The sequence below is a fragment of the Chamaea fasciata genome, unplaced genomic scaffold (assembly GCF_029207755.1).
Source record: "Chamaea fasciata isolate MVZ Bird 193981 ecotype frontalis unplaced genomic scaffold, bChaFas1.0.hap1 SCAF_6, whole genome shotgun sequence".
Taxonomy (NCBI): Eukaryota; Metazoa; Chordata; class Aves; order Passeriformes; family Sylviidae; genus Chamaea; species Chamaea fasciata.
The window spans coordinates 59,866,726-59,884,684 of NW_027094091.1; the positions used below are offsets into that span (position 1 = coordinate 59,866,726).

At 41.3% G+C, this 17,959-nt stretch overlaps 1 protein-coding gene across 10 annotated transcripts in view; it reads left to right on the plus strand.

Moving 5' to 3' along the window:
* The first annotated feature begins 700 nt into the window (after window positions 1-700).
* Window positions 701-17,959, plus strand: part of SLC10A7 (solute carrier family 10 member 7) — a 138,982-nt gene continuing 121,723 nt past the window's right edge. For 9 of the 10 annotated variants that reach the window (XM_066186519.1, XM_066186520.1, XM_066186522.1 and 6 more), the window contains exons 1-4: window positions 701-877; window positions 4,287-4,369; window positions 8,391-8,527; window positions 12,883-12,958. In XM_066186519.1, the coding sequence (XP_066042616.1) occupies window positions 778-877; window positions 4,287-4,369; window positions 8,391-8,527; window positions 12,883-12,958 (396 nt within the window). In that variant the 5' untranslated portion in view covers window positions 701-777. Of the gene's footprint in view, window positions 878-4,286; window positions 4,370-8,390; window positions 8,528-12,882; window positions 12,959-15,014; window positions 17,219-17,959 lie in introns of those variants that run through there. The other variant, XM_066186528.1, reaches the window with a different exon arrangement.

Genomic DNA, 17,959 nt, shown 5'->3' on the forward strand with positions numbered 1-17,959 from the left:
AACGGACAGGCAGGCGCTCGATGGGAACTCCAGGGCGATCCCCATCCACCTCTCCCTGGCGGCGGCGGCGCAGCGCCGGGACGGGCGGGCGTGAGCGCACCCCGGTAACAGGTGCGTGAGGCGGCGGCGGCCCCCGCCCGGCCGGCGCTCCTGGCTGCCGCTCCCGTGGCGGCGGGGAGCGCAGCTGTCGGTGCTCGCCCCGCCGGCCCCGGCCCGCGCCGCCCTCACGGAGAGATCCCGGATCCCGCCCCGGCTCGCGCCCGACCCCCGCGCGTCAAGCGCCGGCCCGTCACGCGGGCGTTGTAATGTACCAAAACAGCGCGCACCGCCGCGCCGCGCCCGCCCAGCCCTGCGCCCTCCCGCCGGCACGGGCTCCGTGCCCCTGCTCCCCCCGACCCGCCCGGCGACGGCAGGCACGGCGCCGGCCCGTTCCCACCACCGCCGCCCGCGATGTCCGCCTCGGCGAGGGCATGCGGGGCGGGGGCGGCCGGAGCCGGCGGGGGGCCGCGGCCGCCCGTAGCCGGGCGGGCTGGCGGGCGGTAGCGCGGAGCTGCGCGCCTATTAGGATATGCGTGGTAGCGATGGCGGCTGTGGGTGAGACTTTTCCCGTCAGCGGATCCGGCTGGCCCTGCCGGCGGGCGGTGGGGCCGCGCCCCGCCCCGCGCCCGCAGCAGCCCGAGCAGCCGAGCGGCACCGGACCGAGCCCGGCAGAGCCGGACCGAGCCGCGCCGGGCGGAGCCGAGCCGAGCCGCGCCGCGCCGGGCGGCGGGCAGCGCCATGGGGCCGCTGGAGCGGCTGCGGAAGGAGTGGTTCATCCTCGGCATCGTGCTGGTCATCGCCGTGGCGCGGCTGGAGCCCGGCGTCGGCGTCAAAGGCGGTGAGTGCGGGCGCCGTGCCCCGGCAGCCCGGGGGGACACCGGGAGCCCTCGGGACTTTGCCAACTCCCGGCGGCCGCGCTGCCCCCGCGCCCGTCCCGCCCGTGCGGGGTCCCTGCCCTCCATCGGCTCCTCTTCTTCCCTGCTCCCAGCCACTGCTCCTCGGGAGCCCGGGTGTTGCTCCCGGGTGTGTTCCCGGGTCTTTGCTCGGCGCTGTACCGGTGGCTGCGGGAGTGTCCTGCTCTTTTGGGATTAGGGGTGATGGAAGCCAAGTAGTGACTGGCTCTGAATGTGCTCCTGTTCAGCCAAGTCATAACTTCCAGAGCTGTGGGCGTGAAGTCCTGGCAGCTCGGGAGCTTCCCCGGAGGTGTAGCTGAAAGTGTATTGTGGTAAACTCTCAGGCGCTGTGTTCGGCCAGACCTTTTCTTTCGCTTTATAGTAGAACACTTGTATTTTAAAGTTTTGGATTTTTTTTTTTTTTTTTTTTTTTTTTTTTTTTTTTTTTTTTTTTTTTTGTCTCGTTGTTGTTCGCTTTTACTTCCTCATGGAAGGTGGAGGGGAAACAGGGAAACTGATCCTGTGGAAAGTGGTGGTGTAAAAAATGCGTGCAGGGGGGCAAAGCAGATCTGTCCTTCGCTAAGCAGGGAGGGCTCGTATGTTTCCCGGAACAAGGGCTGATGAAATAACCACTGTTATTTAAACATCAACAATGTATCTCTTAAGTATAAACGCTGGGGGTGTCTGCTGGTTAGTTTCCATTGGAACTTCGGCTCCAGATGTTGACAGATTTCAAGAAGAAATTAAATTATGTATTTCTTCTTCCTAACTGTTCTGTCATGGCTTAAGAAAAGGGATGTAGAACACTTCAGTAGAATTCCTCTAGCAGTTCCATGTTATGTGAGAGGAGGAAGAATCTATCTGCGCTTTTATAGGCACAGGGTTTTTTTTTTTTTATTATTTCCTTTTTTTTTTCTTCTTAACAGAGCTGAAGTTTGAGGATAGACAGCTTCTCAATGAGGAGCCAAACTTTTCCCACCTCTTAGATTCTGGGGAAAAAAAAGAAAGTGTTTGAAAAAATGTGGCTCTGAACACATGCTGTGGCAACTAAGGCTCCGGCACTTCATGGAGTTCAGGGTAGGCAAATTCCTGCTGTGCAAGGATCCCTTCTAACATCTGTGTGCTGTTCTGCAGAGGTGAATAGAACCCACGTGGAGCTTCTTGCAGGATCTGTGCTATGTTTTCAGCAGACCTTAGAGACGACTTGAAAGTGATAGTTTAGGGTTTTTTGTCCTTTTCTGCTTTGAGTGCCCTGCTAATTGTTAGCAGCCATGTGGGAGATCCTTTTAGCTAGAATAAGAGATGATTTTTCCTCAGCTCACTTCCTGCATGGAAGCACAATGATGGAGCACTTCATTAAATTATCCTGCTGCAAAGAGATGTCAAGCTTTGACACAGTATTGTTCCTGGGATAACTTGCTTGAAAAATCTTGGAAGCATTGATTGAAAGTAGTGAGAACTTGTTCCCCAGAGTGGTATCCCGTCCTTTGAAACTATGGGATCTCAGTGCTCTGAGGAAGAAAAATACTTCTTTTTAAAAGCAGAAAGAGGTGAGGGGTGGGAAGTATCAACCCATGAAAAAACCTTAGTTTGTCATCTTCCAGCTGACAAAGCCATGCACGGTAATTTGCAGAGCCTTAGTGAATGAATGGTCCAGCATCCATTCCTGTGGAAGATTGTGCCATAAATAACAAAGATTTGTGGTGTTGTCAACTTCATGACATAAGCCAAGGCATTTTTGTGTGTTTTCCTATTTGATAAATGAACCCATTTAGTTCCTTCGTGAGAAGAATTTTTCTGTTGTGACCGGAGTTCCCTGTGCTCCACGAGTGTGTGGTTGCTGTGGTAGTAGAGGCTTCTCCTGGGAGGAGTTCAGGTAGCCCAGTGAAAAACCATAAACCAGAAAAAACTGAGTCCTGGAAGAACCCCTCTGTTAGCCAGACTAACCCACTCTCTGTCTGCTGTATGTGCATGTACATAGATGCTCTAATCTTCTGAAAGATTAGAAAAAAGAGGTAATTGTGTCTATAAAATAAAGTTTTCTGTAGAGCTATATATTTATATAATCTTTTGGGGGTTTTTTTCCCTATCTATTCAGTTAACATGCCATAATTTTGCAACTGGTCATGTGCTTTGTTGCAACTGTAACTCTTGCATTTCCTGTCTTATTTTTTACCTTAGTCTTCATATGTGTCGCTTGGGGTTGTTTTTGTTTTTGTTTGTTTTTGTGTGTGTATTTGGCACACACAGAGTTTATCAACAGAGTTCTCTCTGAGAGTAGGATTTGGGTTGAAATGATTTGGGATGCACATTTGACATTTACAATCAAGTCCCTCTGATTTAAGGATCACTGACCTTACTCCAGTGTGACCATCAATGTATCATTCATCTGAGGGAGCAGAAAGGTTCTTTTCTGGACAGTCAAGACTGGCTTGTTTGCTGTTCCAGTTTTGCTCATGACAACCTAGGGTCACTTGTAGAGTAAGGACATCACTTTGGTCCTAAGTAGACTGCTATTATTTTCTTTCTAACATAATAGCTGGTGGGATGCTCATGAAAAAATGAGCACATACGTTTTATGCCTGGGTGGCCTCTAAAGGCAAAGTGTATTAAGAGAATTCATCATTTTTATAGGAGTGTAAAAAAAGACTATATTTTAATCTCCCTTCTGGAAAAAAAGTATCTAAATATATACAAATGTAAGCCTTTAGTACAGAGGAACCCTTGGTAGTGCAGGCATCTGCCCTTGCTGGTCTCACTGCAGCAGTGTCTGAAATGTGTTGTTGTGGGGCTGGAATGACCCACTTTGAACCATTTTCTGTTGTGAGAGGAATAACACAGAGTTGTATTGCCCCAAGGAAATGATTGCAAGGTGTGATTTGGGTTCTTCTGTGCAGGCAGGCAGACAGGTGTGTGTGTTGTAGGGCAAGAAGTAAGAGGGAGCTATGTGAGGGACATTAATGGCCCTCTGAAGGTACCAGGTAATATTTTTACTTGAGTGTATGGTTTGAGTTTGCTGATGCTGTAGAGATACTCTGATGACAGAATTGTGAAAGACTCCCTATTTTCAAATTTCCAGAATTTAGCTGTGAGTTCCCAGTGGCCTCTAATCATGGAAGTCAAATTTACATGTTGACATAACTCACTCTGCACCCACTGGTTTACTTTTATTTTAAAATGAACAGCATGCTTTCTGTAACTTGATAGAAATGCCATTCTTTTTAATGGAGTCTTTACTGATTAGACTTTCTCCAGGTATTTTTTAAAGTATTCTCATTTACTCTGATTTAGTATATGCATGTCATTGTCTCTTTGACTGTCGTTCACTTTGTTCTCTATGTCTGTATTTTTTAGGACCCTTGAAACCAGAAATTACCATAACTTACATTGCCGTTTCAGCTATATTCTTTAACAGCGGACTCTCCTTAAAAACTGAGGTACTGTCATTTCTCATTGCTTCATTCCTGTTATGCTCTAAAAAAGTTTATGTTCCTTTTGATCAGATTTGAATGTAATTGCAATGGTGGTGGTGCTGGGAGGATGGCTAGCAAGAGAAGATAAATGTTAGATGTTTAAGGGATAACCCTCCTTAATTTCAGGAAGTGCTTCACTAAGTTATGAAGATGACGAGAAGGATAGTTTGAATAAGTGTCACCCATCCACAGAGGGTGGGTGGTTTGTCTCTGCACAGTCTTAACTAAATGGAAGCGATGAGCACAGTTTGGAGACTAGATCTACACCCTGGTTGTGTCCCAGACCCGAATGAGGGTGAGATGCAGCTGTTCACTGCTGGATTGATGGAAACAAAGACCTGGGGACTTCGTTACCTTGTGTGGTAGGGCCAGGACAGCAGCTAGGATCAGCACAACAGGGTCCCTATGCAGATACAGTGTCAATATCCAACTGCAAAGTCTTGGCAATCTTTTCCCATAGGATTTCAGGTGGATTTGAGGTGCCTACACTCTGGTGCATCTCACAGGCCCTGAGATTTGTTTAAAATTTTGTGTCACACCTTATTCAAAGAGGAACAGCCTGGGATTCAGAGGAGATGAAAGGGGTGTGTAAAGGAATCATGGAGAAAGGAAATGATGGCTATGTGCCAAGAAGAGAAGGAGCAGGCAGAGTTGAAATGAAACACTGGACATCTCTGCTAGTCTAGTTTTCTGATTCCTTTATGCTGTTGACTAACCGAGGATGCTATTCATAAGTTGCATGATACTAATGCCTGAAGGAATCATCACAATTTTGTCCGGTTATCTCCTGGTGAACTGGGATTTGAGTGAACACTGTGCATGCAACAGCAAAAAAAGTCTCTCCACCTGTATCATGGTTATAGTGGCGAGCTTCCAAGTGGAGAAGGTGTTTGAGTTGATGGCTGCCCTCTCCTTTGCTGTCTCCTGGCAGTTTTGGCACTAGAGCCTCCAGTTCTGCCAGGACACATTGTAAGTGAGCTGGGGAACTTTAGTCAGTTCTGTAGCAGCCTTATGTGGATGCAGGAAGAATCCTGTTATCTGTTCGCCTGGGATGGTAACTAATCCTAATGGGAATGGGCTCTTCCACAGAGGAGAGAGCCCAAAACACAAACCTGAGTAGTGTTGATAGAGTGGAGTTATCCTCTTTCAGGCTTAGGAATCTTTGCATGCAGAGAAAAAAAAAAGTAGAATTTCTTTCCCTTTCACTGACTTGTATCCTTGAAACCTTGTATTTGTAAAGCAGCTGTGAGAGAAATCAGGAGCATTGTCAAAGTCTTGATTAGATCCTCCATGCTAGTTTACATCTAACTTCTTCCACTTAATGAGAAGTGACTGACAGTTTTCTGGGCAGTGTCATGTCTTACTTTGAACTTACATAACTTTTTTCCATCTTTGGTACTAAAAGCAATATATTGATGTAAATCAATACAGGACATGATGTTTATGTCCAGGTAGCTGATCTCAGCTTGTTTAAGGAGCAGCAGTTAGGGCTGGTGCTGTTATCCAGCTTCATGAAGAAGCTAGCCCTTTCCTGAATTTCTGCCATGGGGGTAGAACACAGAGGAAGAAAATAATTTCTCACTTTGTACCTTGTGCTATGACTTTCTTGAGTGTATATTAAAAACAATCCTTATATGTGTTAGGTGACCAGGTCATGTTTGTATTAAAATACTTTGAGGCATGTTTTAGTTGTTTAAGGCACAACCTGAAGTTGGTATTATTACTCAATATGGTTTTTTATTGGATTGCCAAGTATATGGTTTCTGGTTTTGGTTTTATTTGTTCTTGACCTGTGTATCAGCTGTTCTACCTTAGATAATGTGTTAGTTAGCTGGAAACTAGTGTTTGGTATGCTTTATGACAGGATGAGGAGTTTATGAGTGTTAACAGAGGCCTTCTGGTCAATCTGACAAAATCAGAAATAACTGATGCTCTTTTAGGGCTACGCTTCTGGTTTAATCTGCTGTGTAAGTGCACGCTCAAAAAAATTTGCTAATGTGTTCAGAAAGCATTTTACAGAATAATTGGCAACATTCAAGGAAGGCCTGTCTGTGCATAGCCTTGTTACACTTCCAGAACCGGAGGTGACCAAGGTCCTCTTACATTTGTAGAAATACTGTGTGTTCTCTGACAAGAACATTTGATTCCACCTTAATATAATGCTATTTCAGTTTGCAGTGACTGGATAGCTCGCTCTTTGAAAGCAAATACCTCCCGTAGGGCCCCAGAAATTAAATCACATACTTGAGTTATCCATTTCAAGGAGGAATTTGGCAAGCCACTGGAAACACTGTTTGCTCTGTGTGGGCATTTGCTCAGAGGAGTCCAGCTGTGACTATCGGAAGCGTGGCTGGATGGCAACAGGGACCCACAGCAGCCAGGGGGAGGCTGGGATAATATCCCTGAAGGGTGTGATGTACTGGGGAAGACAAGGTAACCTGTTCTGTCTGGTGTGCAGAAACAGAGTCACAACTGGCAGCTTCCAGAAAGTTCTTTGAGGTGGCAGATGTATTTTTGGACAAGCCCTTGTAAATTGTTTAAGAGGGTGAAAGCTGTTTGCCTGTGTTTATTCTGTGACCATCCAATCTAAGACATACTTTTATAATAATAACAACTATTCTAAATGAATCAAAGGCAATCACTGGAGACATTTTCAAGACTGGTAATTTAGATCTGCAAAGATTTCTTCCATTAAAACAGCATTCCTCCATGCAGTAGGTTGGCTGTGTAGTATCACCTGCCTTCCTCCCTGGAAGTTACAATGAGACTTTCTTTTTGTCTTGAGTTTTGGTTTCGGAAGTACCACAGAGCTTTCTTGAAACCCCCTGGTTTTGAGGCCTTTTCCAATTGCAAAAATATGAAATTAAAAGTGTACTTCTGTATGTGAGATAGATAGATAGATAGATAGATAGATAGATAGATAGATAGATAGATATGTTTAGCGCATCTGGAGTGTCAGCTGGAGAATCCCTGCAAATTAGATTTTGAATGTGTGCCATCACTTCTTTTGCACCGTTTACTTGAAAAGAGTGTGAGTTACTCTGAGAGAAAGGAGGAGGAATTTTTATTCTCAATCTGCAAGATTTGAAGTGAGTTGAAATGTGCAAGGCTCTTCCCTTGTACTCAAAAACCTGTGTAGAAGGTCCTTGAAATGCCTGAAAAGGCAGAAACTGAGAGACACAGAGCTAGCTGAAGAGTTTTTTCCTTTAAGGGTACTTGATCACCTCTCTGGAGTGCTCTTACACTATTTAAAATTAAAATCTTCTTTGTTGTTTTATGAGTCTCCAGTGGTGCTTTGCACTTTATTTCTCTAAAATTTATGAAATTTCTCTACGAAATTTAAGTTTTTAGTTTGTTACATCTTGGTATCCTTTCTTTGTTATTCTTCATCAGCCAAATTTTTTTTTTTCCTATAGATTTCCTATCTGCTGATGCACTAAATAATCAAAGTCTGCCACAGATTACTTTGCTTTTAAGGAAAAAATAGCAAACATAAAAAAAACCCCAGCACCACAAATGAATGCTTGGTAATATGAACATCCATAAACTTTTTTTTTTTTTTTTAACAGTATAAATGAGAATCTCAATTTGTGGCTCTCTTTAGACAGAGGAACCTGAAATCATGTGCTCGCTACAAGTTTTCATGCCCCTTGATATCAGAAGTCACTAAAGTAAACAGCCATCAGTGCATTTAACAGGGGTTTTGAAGCGGTGACAAAGTGCTAAGGCTGCCTGCTGAAAAGCTGCTGTTCTGAGAGCTACACTATTATTGAAGTGGTGGACAATTCTTGTGGAAAGGTGCCCAGGAGCAGACAGCTTTTATGTGGTACTTCATTATTAAAGAGGATATCAAATGATCCCTAAAGGTGCTTTTTTGACATGCGCTCCTTTTGTATTATAAAGCTGATCCTAGTTTTAAAAGCACAAACATGATCTTACTTCAGCTGTTATGACTGCAACTTCCTCTCTTCTTTTTCTTTTGCAGGAGCTGACAAGTGCTTTGATGCATGTGAAACTACACCTTTTTGTCCAGATTTTTACACTTGTGTTCTTCCCAACAGCAATATGGGTCTTTCTTCAGCTGTTATCAATCACACCTATAAATGAATGGCTTTTAAAAGGGTATGTTTAAGCATAATGGAGTGAAATATATTTGTAGCTGTCATCTTAAAGGGCTGCTTATCCTGCAACTGGTGTTTTGTTGTATTGTGAACAGATTTTACTGGTTGTTTTTTTGTGCTTCAGCACTTTGCTGTTGAAAACAAAGTACATGAAAACAAAGATTATTCCTTCAGGAGCCTGGTCTCATTTTTAGAAAGTCTGCCCAGTCTTATGTGTTGGGAGGTTGCAACAGGTTAGCTTTCTTTTTCACAAAACACAGCTGAAGTGATGTGTGGGGTCTAAAGGAAGGTGGGAAGGAAAGAAAAGGAGTGCTGAAGGAAAAGGATAAATCAGTGAATAAATACTATGTGTGTTGCATGCTTGTCTTCTGTTTTAAAGTAGTCTGTATCGAGCATTTCTTGCATGGGTTCAGTATCTGCTTCCAGCTAAATTATGGGGGGAAAAAAGAGTAAAGTTTTTCTAGGACAAGAACTTTGTGATGAGCAGAAACTAAGTTCCCATGAAAACAGTGTGTTTTAAATCTTGGGTGTACACTGCCAGTGTGCAAAGCTGCATTGATGGTGTACTAGGGAGAGTTGCTGTGTAATGTAAAAAAAAAGTTTAAAGGGTTTTTTTGGTGGTTTTTTTTTTGGTTTTGTTTTTGTTTTGTTTTGGTTTTTTTTTGTTTTTTTTTTTTTTTTGTTTTTTTTTTTTTTTTTTGTTTTTTTTTTTTTTTGTTTTTTTTTTTGTTTTTTTGTTTTTTTTTTTTTGGTTTTGTTTTGGATTTTTTTTGAATGGGAGGTCAATACTTAGTGCCATGCAGGTATACTGGAATGTTTGAATGTAAAAATCAATTATTTCAGAAAACTACTGAAAGAATCCCCATTGCTTGTTACTGCTTGCTGAAGCATTGCTTGGGGAGTTCCTTGTCTTAAAAGTTTAATGAAAAAGCTGCTCATGTTTATGTTTCTACAAGGCCTAAACCTAAAGGAGCATTTCATTTTGTTTGTAAGAGGCTTCTCCTGGTGCTCCATCAAATGTGAATTGGTCCAAATGAGAGTGAAAAGGTGACATTGAGACAGCATCAATTAAAAGTTAACACTCTTTTTCTTAACAGTGTCAGTAAAGCAAGGAACTAACAAGTTTACTATATGATGTTCATTTGCATTTAGGTATTTGTAGTAAAGGGTATTCTTTAAAGTAAAATAATTGTGAGGTTTTTTTTTCTCAGCTAGGACAGATATGTGATTTTCCACAGTAGCTGAAATTCCTTCCTAATCCATGGAGCTTCAGTTTCTGAAGTGCAAGGTGAAAGAGATTTTTGTGGTGGTTTTGGTTCCATGAAGCATTTCTCATTCCTTCTTTCCCATAAGTCCTATGCCACTTTGGTGCTTAGTACTTAAGTGACATGCTCTATTGCGTGCATGAGTGTAATTGTATGTACATGCATGCACACCTGTAAAACTGTTCATAAAACTAGGGATGTATGTATTTTTGTAAAGAAAAGAAATGCTTGTGCATTTATCTCTCTAAATGCGAGGCCTAAACCAGGCTCATTTGTCATGGGAGTGTCTTACTGGTGAGCTGCTGTACTTCTGATTGCTTCAAGCTGCCTTTCAAGCACTTCTTCCTTGAACCACTGCTTCTGATTTGGCTGTTTTTTCTTTTAGTGCGGTAACTCTGTTTTATTGAGGTTTGATTGAAAGAATGATCAGATTGAGGAGTTAAATTAAGGTGGTTTGGTTGGAGTTTTTTTCAAGAGTGTTTTCTTGAGAAATACTGCTTTTCAGGACACACTGAGGGCAGCAGCCACTGCACTGAGAGCTGTACAATGTGATGCAGGTGCAGAAGACACTGAGCTCTGTCCTAATTGTAGAATAAAGCAGGTCCCTGTGTGTGTGTGAGGAGCTGATGTGAGGGACTGTGCTGTGGCAGCTCTGTGGAAACAGAAGTTCATCCTAATGCCCCACAGCTGTAGTTTTTATTCCCTTAGAAATGCTGAAGTACCTAAGGAAAACAGGGAAGGGAACAAGACAGGTTTTGGCAAAGTTACTTCCTTATCACACCTTTAGCACAGCATGCAGTGGAGGCTGGTTGATAGCCCTCAAAAAGGCCTGGAAAAACAGGCATGTGCTCCCAAGGGCATGCAGCAGCACCCGTTGGTAGGGTGGCTCCCCTGGGCACTGCAGTTCTCCACTGCTCCCTACACAAGATTATGCCTGAGGGGCACAGGACCTTTTCCATTTTGCATCAGATTGCATGGTAGATTCTCCTGTCCTCTCTAGCAGTCTGTTTTGCTGTAAGTGTTATTTGAGAGGCAGATTTGGGTGGTACCAGCCTTTCACTGTGTTCCTACAGCTGAGTGGGATTTTTTTCTTTCCCCCCTCTCTGTCTGGGATGATACTAGGAGATTTGTTGCTTTGCAATTATTTTGAAATGTATGAAATAGAGGAGAAACTGACATCCTCCCAAGCATCTTATAAGTTAATTTTTTTGTTAGCTGACCAGGTTCTGCATTGACAACATCTATTAGAAAAGGAGCATGAAGCAGGTTATTAATGTATGCACAGATTCACCTCTTCTCCACTTTTAGCTTATAGCATTTACAGCACAGGTGGTAAGGCATGAGATGCAAAGATTGGGTATAAGATATGACTTTGGAACTGTCACATCTAAAATGTGACTTGAGACCCTACTGCTCAGCTGTCTGTAGTGTTGTCAGCAGAACAGCGAGTGTTTGGACCCCTGATGTTAGTACTCATAGCATGGCCTGATCCAGTGGAATATATTAGTTGGCTGGTTGTTGTCTCTAGTAGTCTGTTGGGCGTTAGAGGAGTCTATTTGTATATTGGTAGAATTGTGTAGTTGATACAAAGTGAAAAAAAAAAAGTTTACAGGTGCATGTTTCAATTCACTCAATTAAAAATATGTCCATTTAGTGTGTACCAGGTTTTTTTAGATTAATATTCCTTGATAGGGATTTTTGGTTTTAATCTCAAATGTGTTATTTTCAATTTGAGAGGGTTAACAGAGATTGCATGATTAAATCTTTCCCTTATAGTATGGAAAATGCCTGCTAGCTGACATGAATGCCCTTGCACACGTTTTGTACCTCTCTGGATAACTCTGAACTTAATCCACTCCTTATTAGAGCAGGTGAGAAGTTCCAGGAGCTGGCTGCCACAGAGAAGAGAGATAACAGTATCACAGTGTAGGGGATGGACATCAGAATTGTCATGTGTTTGTTTGTTTGTCTGTTGTATATTTTTCTATATGTTTCCAAACTTTCCTGCCCCATTTCTTCTTCCTGTATTTCTTTTCTTTTCAATATCAGCTTATTCTGCCATGTGCTGACAACTCTGCTGCCGTAGCTTGTTTCACTGTAAGCTGAAGGTGCTCTGTGCCTCCAAGGTGGTGCTTGGCACCTTGTGGTTGGATTTATATAATGCTTACATTGGTTGCTTCTTTCCTTTCCCACAGTGTCTGTAGCTGACAAAGGGAATACTGTCATTGTCACTTACCTGTTTCTTCTCTTTAAGCTTTTTGTATATTTGCAGAATATCAATTGCACTGTAATGTGCACCCTGGTGCCTGGATTTAATACTTCTGTTTGCTGCAGCTTTTTGACACTGCCTTTCTCAGGGGTTCTACTGACGTGGTTACGAATGCAAAATAGTTCACCACTAGTAATTGATTGTTCTGAATTAGAATCTCAAGCTCCAATTCTTGAAATCATATGTAGATTCCACACTTCTGGGGATTTTGCAATCTATTTTATTCCATGCATTACTGTTCCTTCCAAGTCAACACAGTTTTTCTTCAGAAAGAAAAATTTTACTTAGCCCCAAATGTAATTGTAATTTATTCTGGTGTGGTTTTGTGGACTGTCTTTGAAAACAAAGGAAAGCTCACCACTCTTTTCTTACCTTGCAACAGCATTTACTCTACACATCAATAACTTTGCTGCACAAACCATGGCAATAATAAAATATCTTGGATTTCTAAAGCATAAGAGGAAACTGTTGATGATTTGATGGCAGTCAGGTGATTTTATCTAGAAGTCTGTGATAGATGTATAGACACCTTTGTAAAGGAGAGCTACAGTACTACACATGGGGAAGTGGAGTCACAGAGAGGTTTAGTGTCTGTGCTTTTTACATGGTGACTTGAGTCTTCACTGTAGTGGCTAGTGAGAGATGGCATAGAAATGCTGCCAGCAGGAGTGCCCTTCCTAGTGCAGGGCTGTAACTGATTGGAAACTGATTGCACTGCACAGGTGATAAGACTTTCTACTCAGCTATTTGGTATTTTAAGGTTGTAGGTTGCTTAGTGGTTGCCTCCTGTAAGGGATGTAACGTTCTTTTTGTTGTTTTCAGCTTGCAGACAGTGGGCTGCATGCCACCTCCCGTGTCTTCTGCTGTAATTTTAACCAAAGCTGTTGGTGGGAATGAGGTGAGTTTGCATTTTGGCTTTTTTAAATAGGCATTCAAACAAGTATTTATTTATGATGAACTCAAGTGGCAAAGCACAGACAGAAATGTGATGCTGTTGTGGTTTGTAAAGCCTTCTGTAATTAGGACTTGGGTGTTTTCTTGGTGTCAAATAAGGAAAATAGTGATATGTTATGTGCTGGCATTGGTGAAACTGAAAGAAACTCGCTTTTCTGAAGTGATGCAAGGGCTTCTGATAGAAATTAATGTTGGGAGATTTCTGGTGGTTGCTGCACTGTAAATCCTAACCCCGTAATGTTCCTGTGCTGTGTTGTAGTTATTGCATGGACCAATAGATTTGCACCAAGTTGTGCCCTTGCACAGATTCTTTGCATGTGTTCACTATTAAGAGATCCTGTAGTAGGAATTTCTCCAGCTTCAAGCTGCAAATATAGCAAGTGATACAGCAATACAAGCATGGATTTAAATCTTATATTGTTATTTGAGGCTGCATAAAGTGAAAATTCAGGGAATGTGGAGTTCTCTGATAGTGATGCAATGCAAAGTTCTCAGCAGATAGGAAATGCGGGAATAGAAGTTGTTGGTGTAAACTCAGTTTGGTCATGATAAATTTCTTCTTTAAAATGGCATATTCTGGTATAATTTCAGACTCTTGCTTTATCCACATAGCACTTGCTGTTTTCAGGGAGGCCAGCTAAATGGCATTTAGGAAATTAATCCAGCTGTGCTAATTAATGAGCTTGTTTCCTTTAGATTTGCTTCCTTGTAGCTGCTGAAGGTGGAGGAGACCTGATGGGTGAAGAAAGGAGGGAATTAACATTGACAGATGGGATTTACACCTGGGGCCGTTGGATGCTATTCTTAAGGGTTAAAGGCAAATCTTAATTCAGCCCTAGAACTCCTGTGTGAGGTTGGGTGGTTCACTTCAACCACATGTTTTAAATATGGCCATTAGTTGTGAACTTCTCATTTTCTGAGTTCAGGCTCTTGGGACCGATTAATGTCAGCTTTGAAAACACACGATAGCGCTGAAAGAGATTGAAGTTGTACTTTGTACTGACAAAGTGCTGTTTAATTGCTTTATCCTCTGAAGAGAGACCCAAAGCATTTCAAGTCAACCATCTCTAATTATGGGCAATCCTGATGCACATCACTGTCTGCCAGTTTGCTACCTTGGAAAAAGAACCATAAAATTGTCTGATGGAGGTGCTGGGGAGTAGTTACTATAAAGAAATAATTCAAGTACCTAATAGTGATCAACAGAGAAATGAGGGGTTTTCCAGTTGATTCTACATGTAGATGCTGTAAATTACAGCAAGATACCACATAGTGAACAGTGAGGATTAAATGAAGTATTGAGTGAGTACTCATTCAGCACTGTTGATTCTACCCTCTGAACAGGGTAAAGATCCTCTGGAAAAAACTACAGTGAGGTTGGTTGGTTGAAAGCAATGTAATACATTGTGCAGGAGGGAGAGAGGTACTTTAGTTTCTTGACCATTAGAATGCACCTTTTAATGATAGTGTCTTTCAGGGATGGTGAGGGTATGTGCATTTTATACCAGCCGAAAAATGGCTGGTTTCTTTTACATGATTGTATAAATCACTTAAAAGGTGAGCTTTAAACTCTGATTCTTCTGTGCCAAACAGAAGGTGTCGAAGGAATGTAAAAATCCGTACCTGGTAGTGAGTTTTACAGATAGTTGCTGACAGCAGAGAGGGTGAATCAAGAATTTGGTCTTGGGAACTGAGTATTCTCAGTCAGGCTCAAAGAGAGTCTGTAAAAGGAAAACTCCCTTTAAACAGCTCAGAGTAGACAAAGCATGTGGCAAAGTTATTGCCAAACTTGAGCATGTTTCCAATGCAAGCATGTGTTTGGAATTTGATGTTTCTTTGTCATTCAGACTTACGTTTCTTCTGAAGATCAGCAAATCACATCCCTCATGTAGGGGAGAAAAACAGTCTTGCATCTCTCCTTGCCAAACTTCACCTGAGCTGTTACTGATCTATTTCTTTTTCTGATATAAGCAGAACACTGCATTTTTTTCCCATTTCAGTTTGAATCCATTCTGATGCATGAAGAATTTAAACCTGGGAGTCAACTGGAAATACAAATGGTTCTACTGTGAGAACATTTGTTCATAATAATGCTGCTTAAACTGCTTTTTGCCTCAACATGTGTGTATCCCTTACCTAGAGAAATTGATTTGTCTGAGGATGTATCTACGCTGCATAATGTAATATGAAGATAAATGAACTTGCTCAGAAGGAATATAGCAAGGAAGCTCCACGTGAACTCATTAGTCTGAGAAATGTCCTGCTGCTGTAGAGTACAGGCACACCCTCAATAACTGCTCTGAAGAGCTCTTTGGATGTCCTGAAGCACAGCACTTTAAAGCTGTGGTGGTTGCCTGTGTTATGACAGTGTAGAGGAGTTTAGGTTTTTTTGTCTAAGTAGAAGTGACTGTTAATAGTCAGTTTGGACTTGGGTTATTCTCCAAGAAATATCAGGCTTTGTGTCATGGTAGAAGGAGTACATCTGGGGCTGGGCAAACATGGTCTCTATTTTTTGCTCTGTCATCAACCTTTTAGGTAAAACAGAGTGAGTTATTGTGTCTCTGGGGTGGGCGGTGTTGCATAATAGCACATTTGTGAAGTGTTTGAAGATCAGGGCTGAAAAAATCTGATGTGAGATTTATATTTTCTTGGCCTGGGACAGGGTAATTAAGTATTTGGTCAAGCACTTAGAAAGTGGCCTACATCATTAGAGGCTACTTGGGTGGTAGATTTTGCTGCATAATAATTGGAAAATTTGGTTGTGAGATAATAAAAAGGGAGACTTTCTTTCTTCTCTCTGTTTCTCCTTCACCCTGATTTTCCATCATTGCTCCTGTGATCTTTTCCTGTGTTACTTTCATTAACCCTGCAAGCAACTTTCTAAACCAATCTGTTCCTAGCTTTTGTCACAAATACACTTAGTTCATTACCAAAGCCAGTTTCAAGCCCTGAATGTTAGTTTGATACAGATGAAGCCCTATATGAACAAAAGGAAAGGTTCAGGTGTTGACTGGTGAAAAATGAGGAGGGATCACCATAAGAATCAAAATCTAATTTTTGTTGATATTTTCTCAATTACTTAGTTGTTTCTGTTAATCAGTCTTATGTTTGTGTAGAGGACAGTCCATGAAGCTAAAAAAATTGGATTGAAAACCTGAGGGCCTCACATTTGTTCTTTGCTCTTGTAATATGAAGGGTCAGAATTTTAATGGTGTAGCTTGACACAGAACTGAAGGCTTTGTTGTGTCATCTTCTTCTCGACAAGTCTTGTAGTTTTTTTGGTGGAATTATAAAAACAATTTCTTTAAAAGTCTGCAATAGAGACAAATAAATATGTCAGCATTTCAAGGCACTGTGAAGATAAACCTATTAAAAGCTCTGAGGTACTCAGACAGAAGTGCTGTAGAGATGCCAGATATTACTACAAAGTATTCAGACAGCAAATGTCATACTCTCCTTAAGAATCAAAGTAATGAAGAAAAGAGATTGAAAATTAGATCTATAAGTCTATTATCAGTTTGGGAGAAAAAGCAATTTGTGATGACTTTTATGGCAGCTTAATGACATACTTTTGAAAAGTGTAACATAACAGGCAGGAGCTGTGATGGAATTGTACAGATAAATCGTTGCAGACAGCTCATTTTGTTGAAGAATACTTTGGCTATTTTGCTGTCTCATACACAACACAACCACTGAGGGTTTTTTTTTGTTATTGTTCAGTTGAGCTACGGTTTGTACAAATCCTCTCAGTCAAGGTGATGTTTTGGTTTTTTTGCAACTTTAATGTGGCTCTGCTATGCCCTTTTGTAAAACAAGGTGCTGCATATGCAAGACAAGATTTTGAACTATGAAATAGGCTACAATGAAGAAAGCCAGAAAGGTGTTCTGATGAACATGAAATGAAATAAGGTATAAAGTAAAGAAGTAGTTCTATTATTGATTTTTAGGTTTGTTTTTTGAAGCAGATGTAGAACATAAAACTGAGTACCAATTTGCAAGGTCCACAGCTAGCCTTTCTGGGAAAGAATCAAGGGAGAGCAGCAACATTTACCCAACAAATTATATACTATAGTTTTAAATGATATTTTGAAAAACATAACACAAGAATAGTTTCTGAGAAATGAAGACTGGAAAATTCCTTTGTCTCCGTGTTTTTGGGTTTTTTTTTTAGTAGAAATAAAAAAGTGAACTCTAACACTACTGTAAAGCCACAGGAAAGATATTGATTTCTCTAAAAATATCTGAAGTTCTTTGAACTGTATATACATGTACATTAACCTTTTAGAAAACAAAATAAAATGAATACAAAGAAGTACAAGCTCTAATGGTTTGTGATTCATACACTGACTGATGCACCAGTGTACCATGAGTGTTTACCCTTGGAAGGTAACACATGAACATTATGAAACAAAATTCAAAAAAGTCTACAAGTAAACTAAATGACTAAATGTGTCATGATGTTCAGTTGTCTTCTATAATATAGTTTTTCCTCTCTAAATATAAGTCAGTAGTGTTGTCTAAAATTTGATTTCCAGATTACATTTAAAATATTAATGTGTCCAGCATTTGTTTATGAAAGGGTAAGTAATTTAATTCTATTGTTTTTAAATGTGATACTGTAAAAGGAAAAGAAATATCGTGATTCTTTTTTCCTTTCCTAAGTAGTAAATTTTGTCTGCTTACACAGATTAAACAATTTTAAATGAAAATTAAATAATTCTACTATTAGATACTACACTGAATTCACTTGGAAGTGTATGAGCGTTGGAGGACAAATTTAGCAAGATGTCTGTACTTCACATGTACAAATATAAAGAACTAACTGTGTCAGCATAAGCTTTGTATGTACATAGGAGCTCTTGTGCTATTAAACTCACCCACTCTATTCTAGTATTGCAGTCTAGTTTTTTATGTATCCTAAGAGTTTACTTTTCTTTTATCGTTG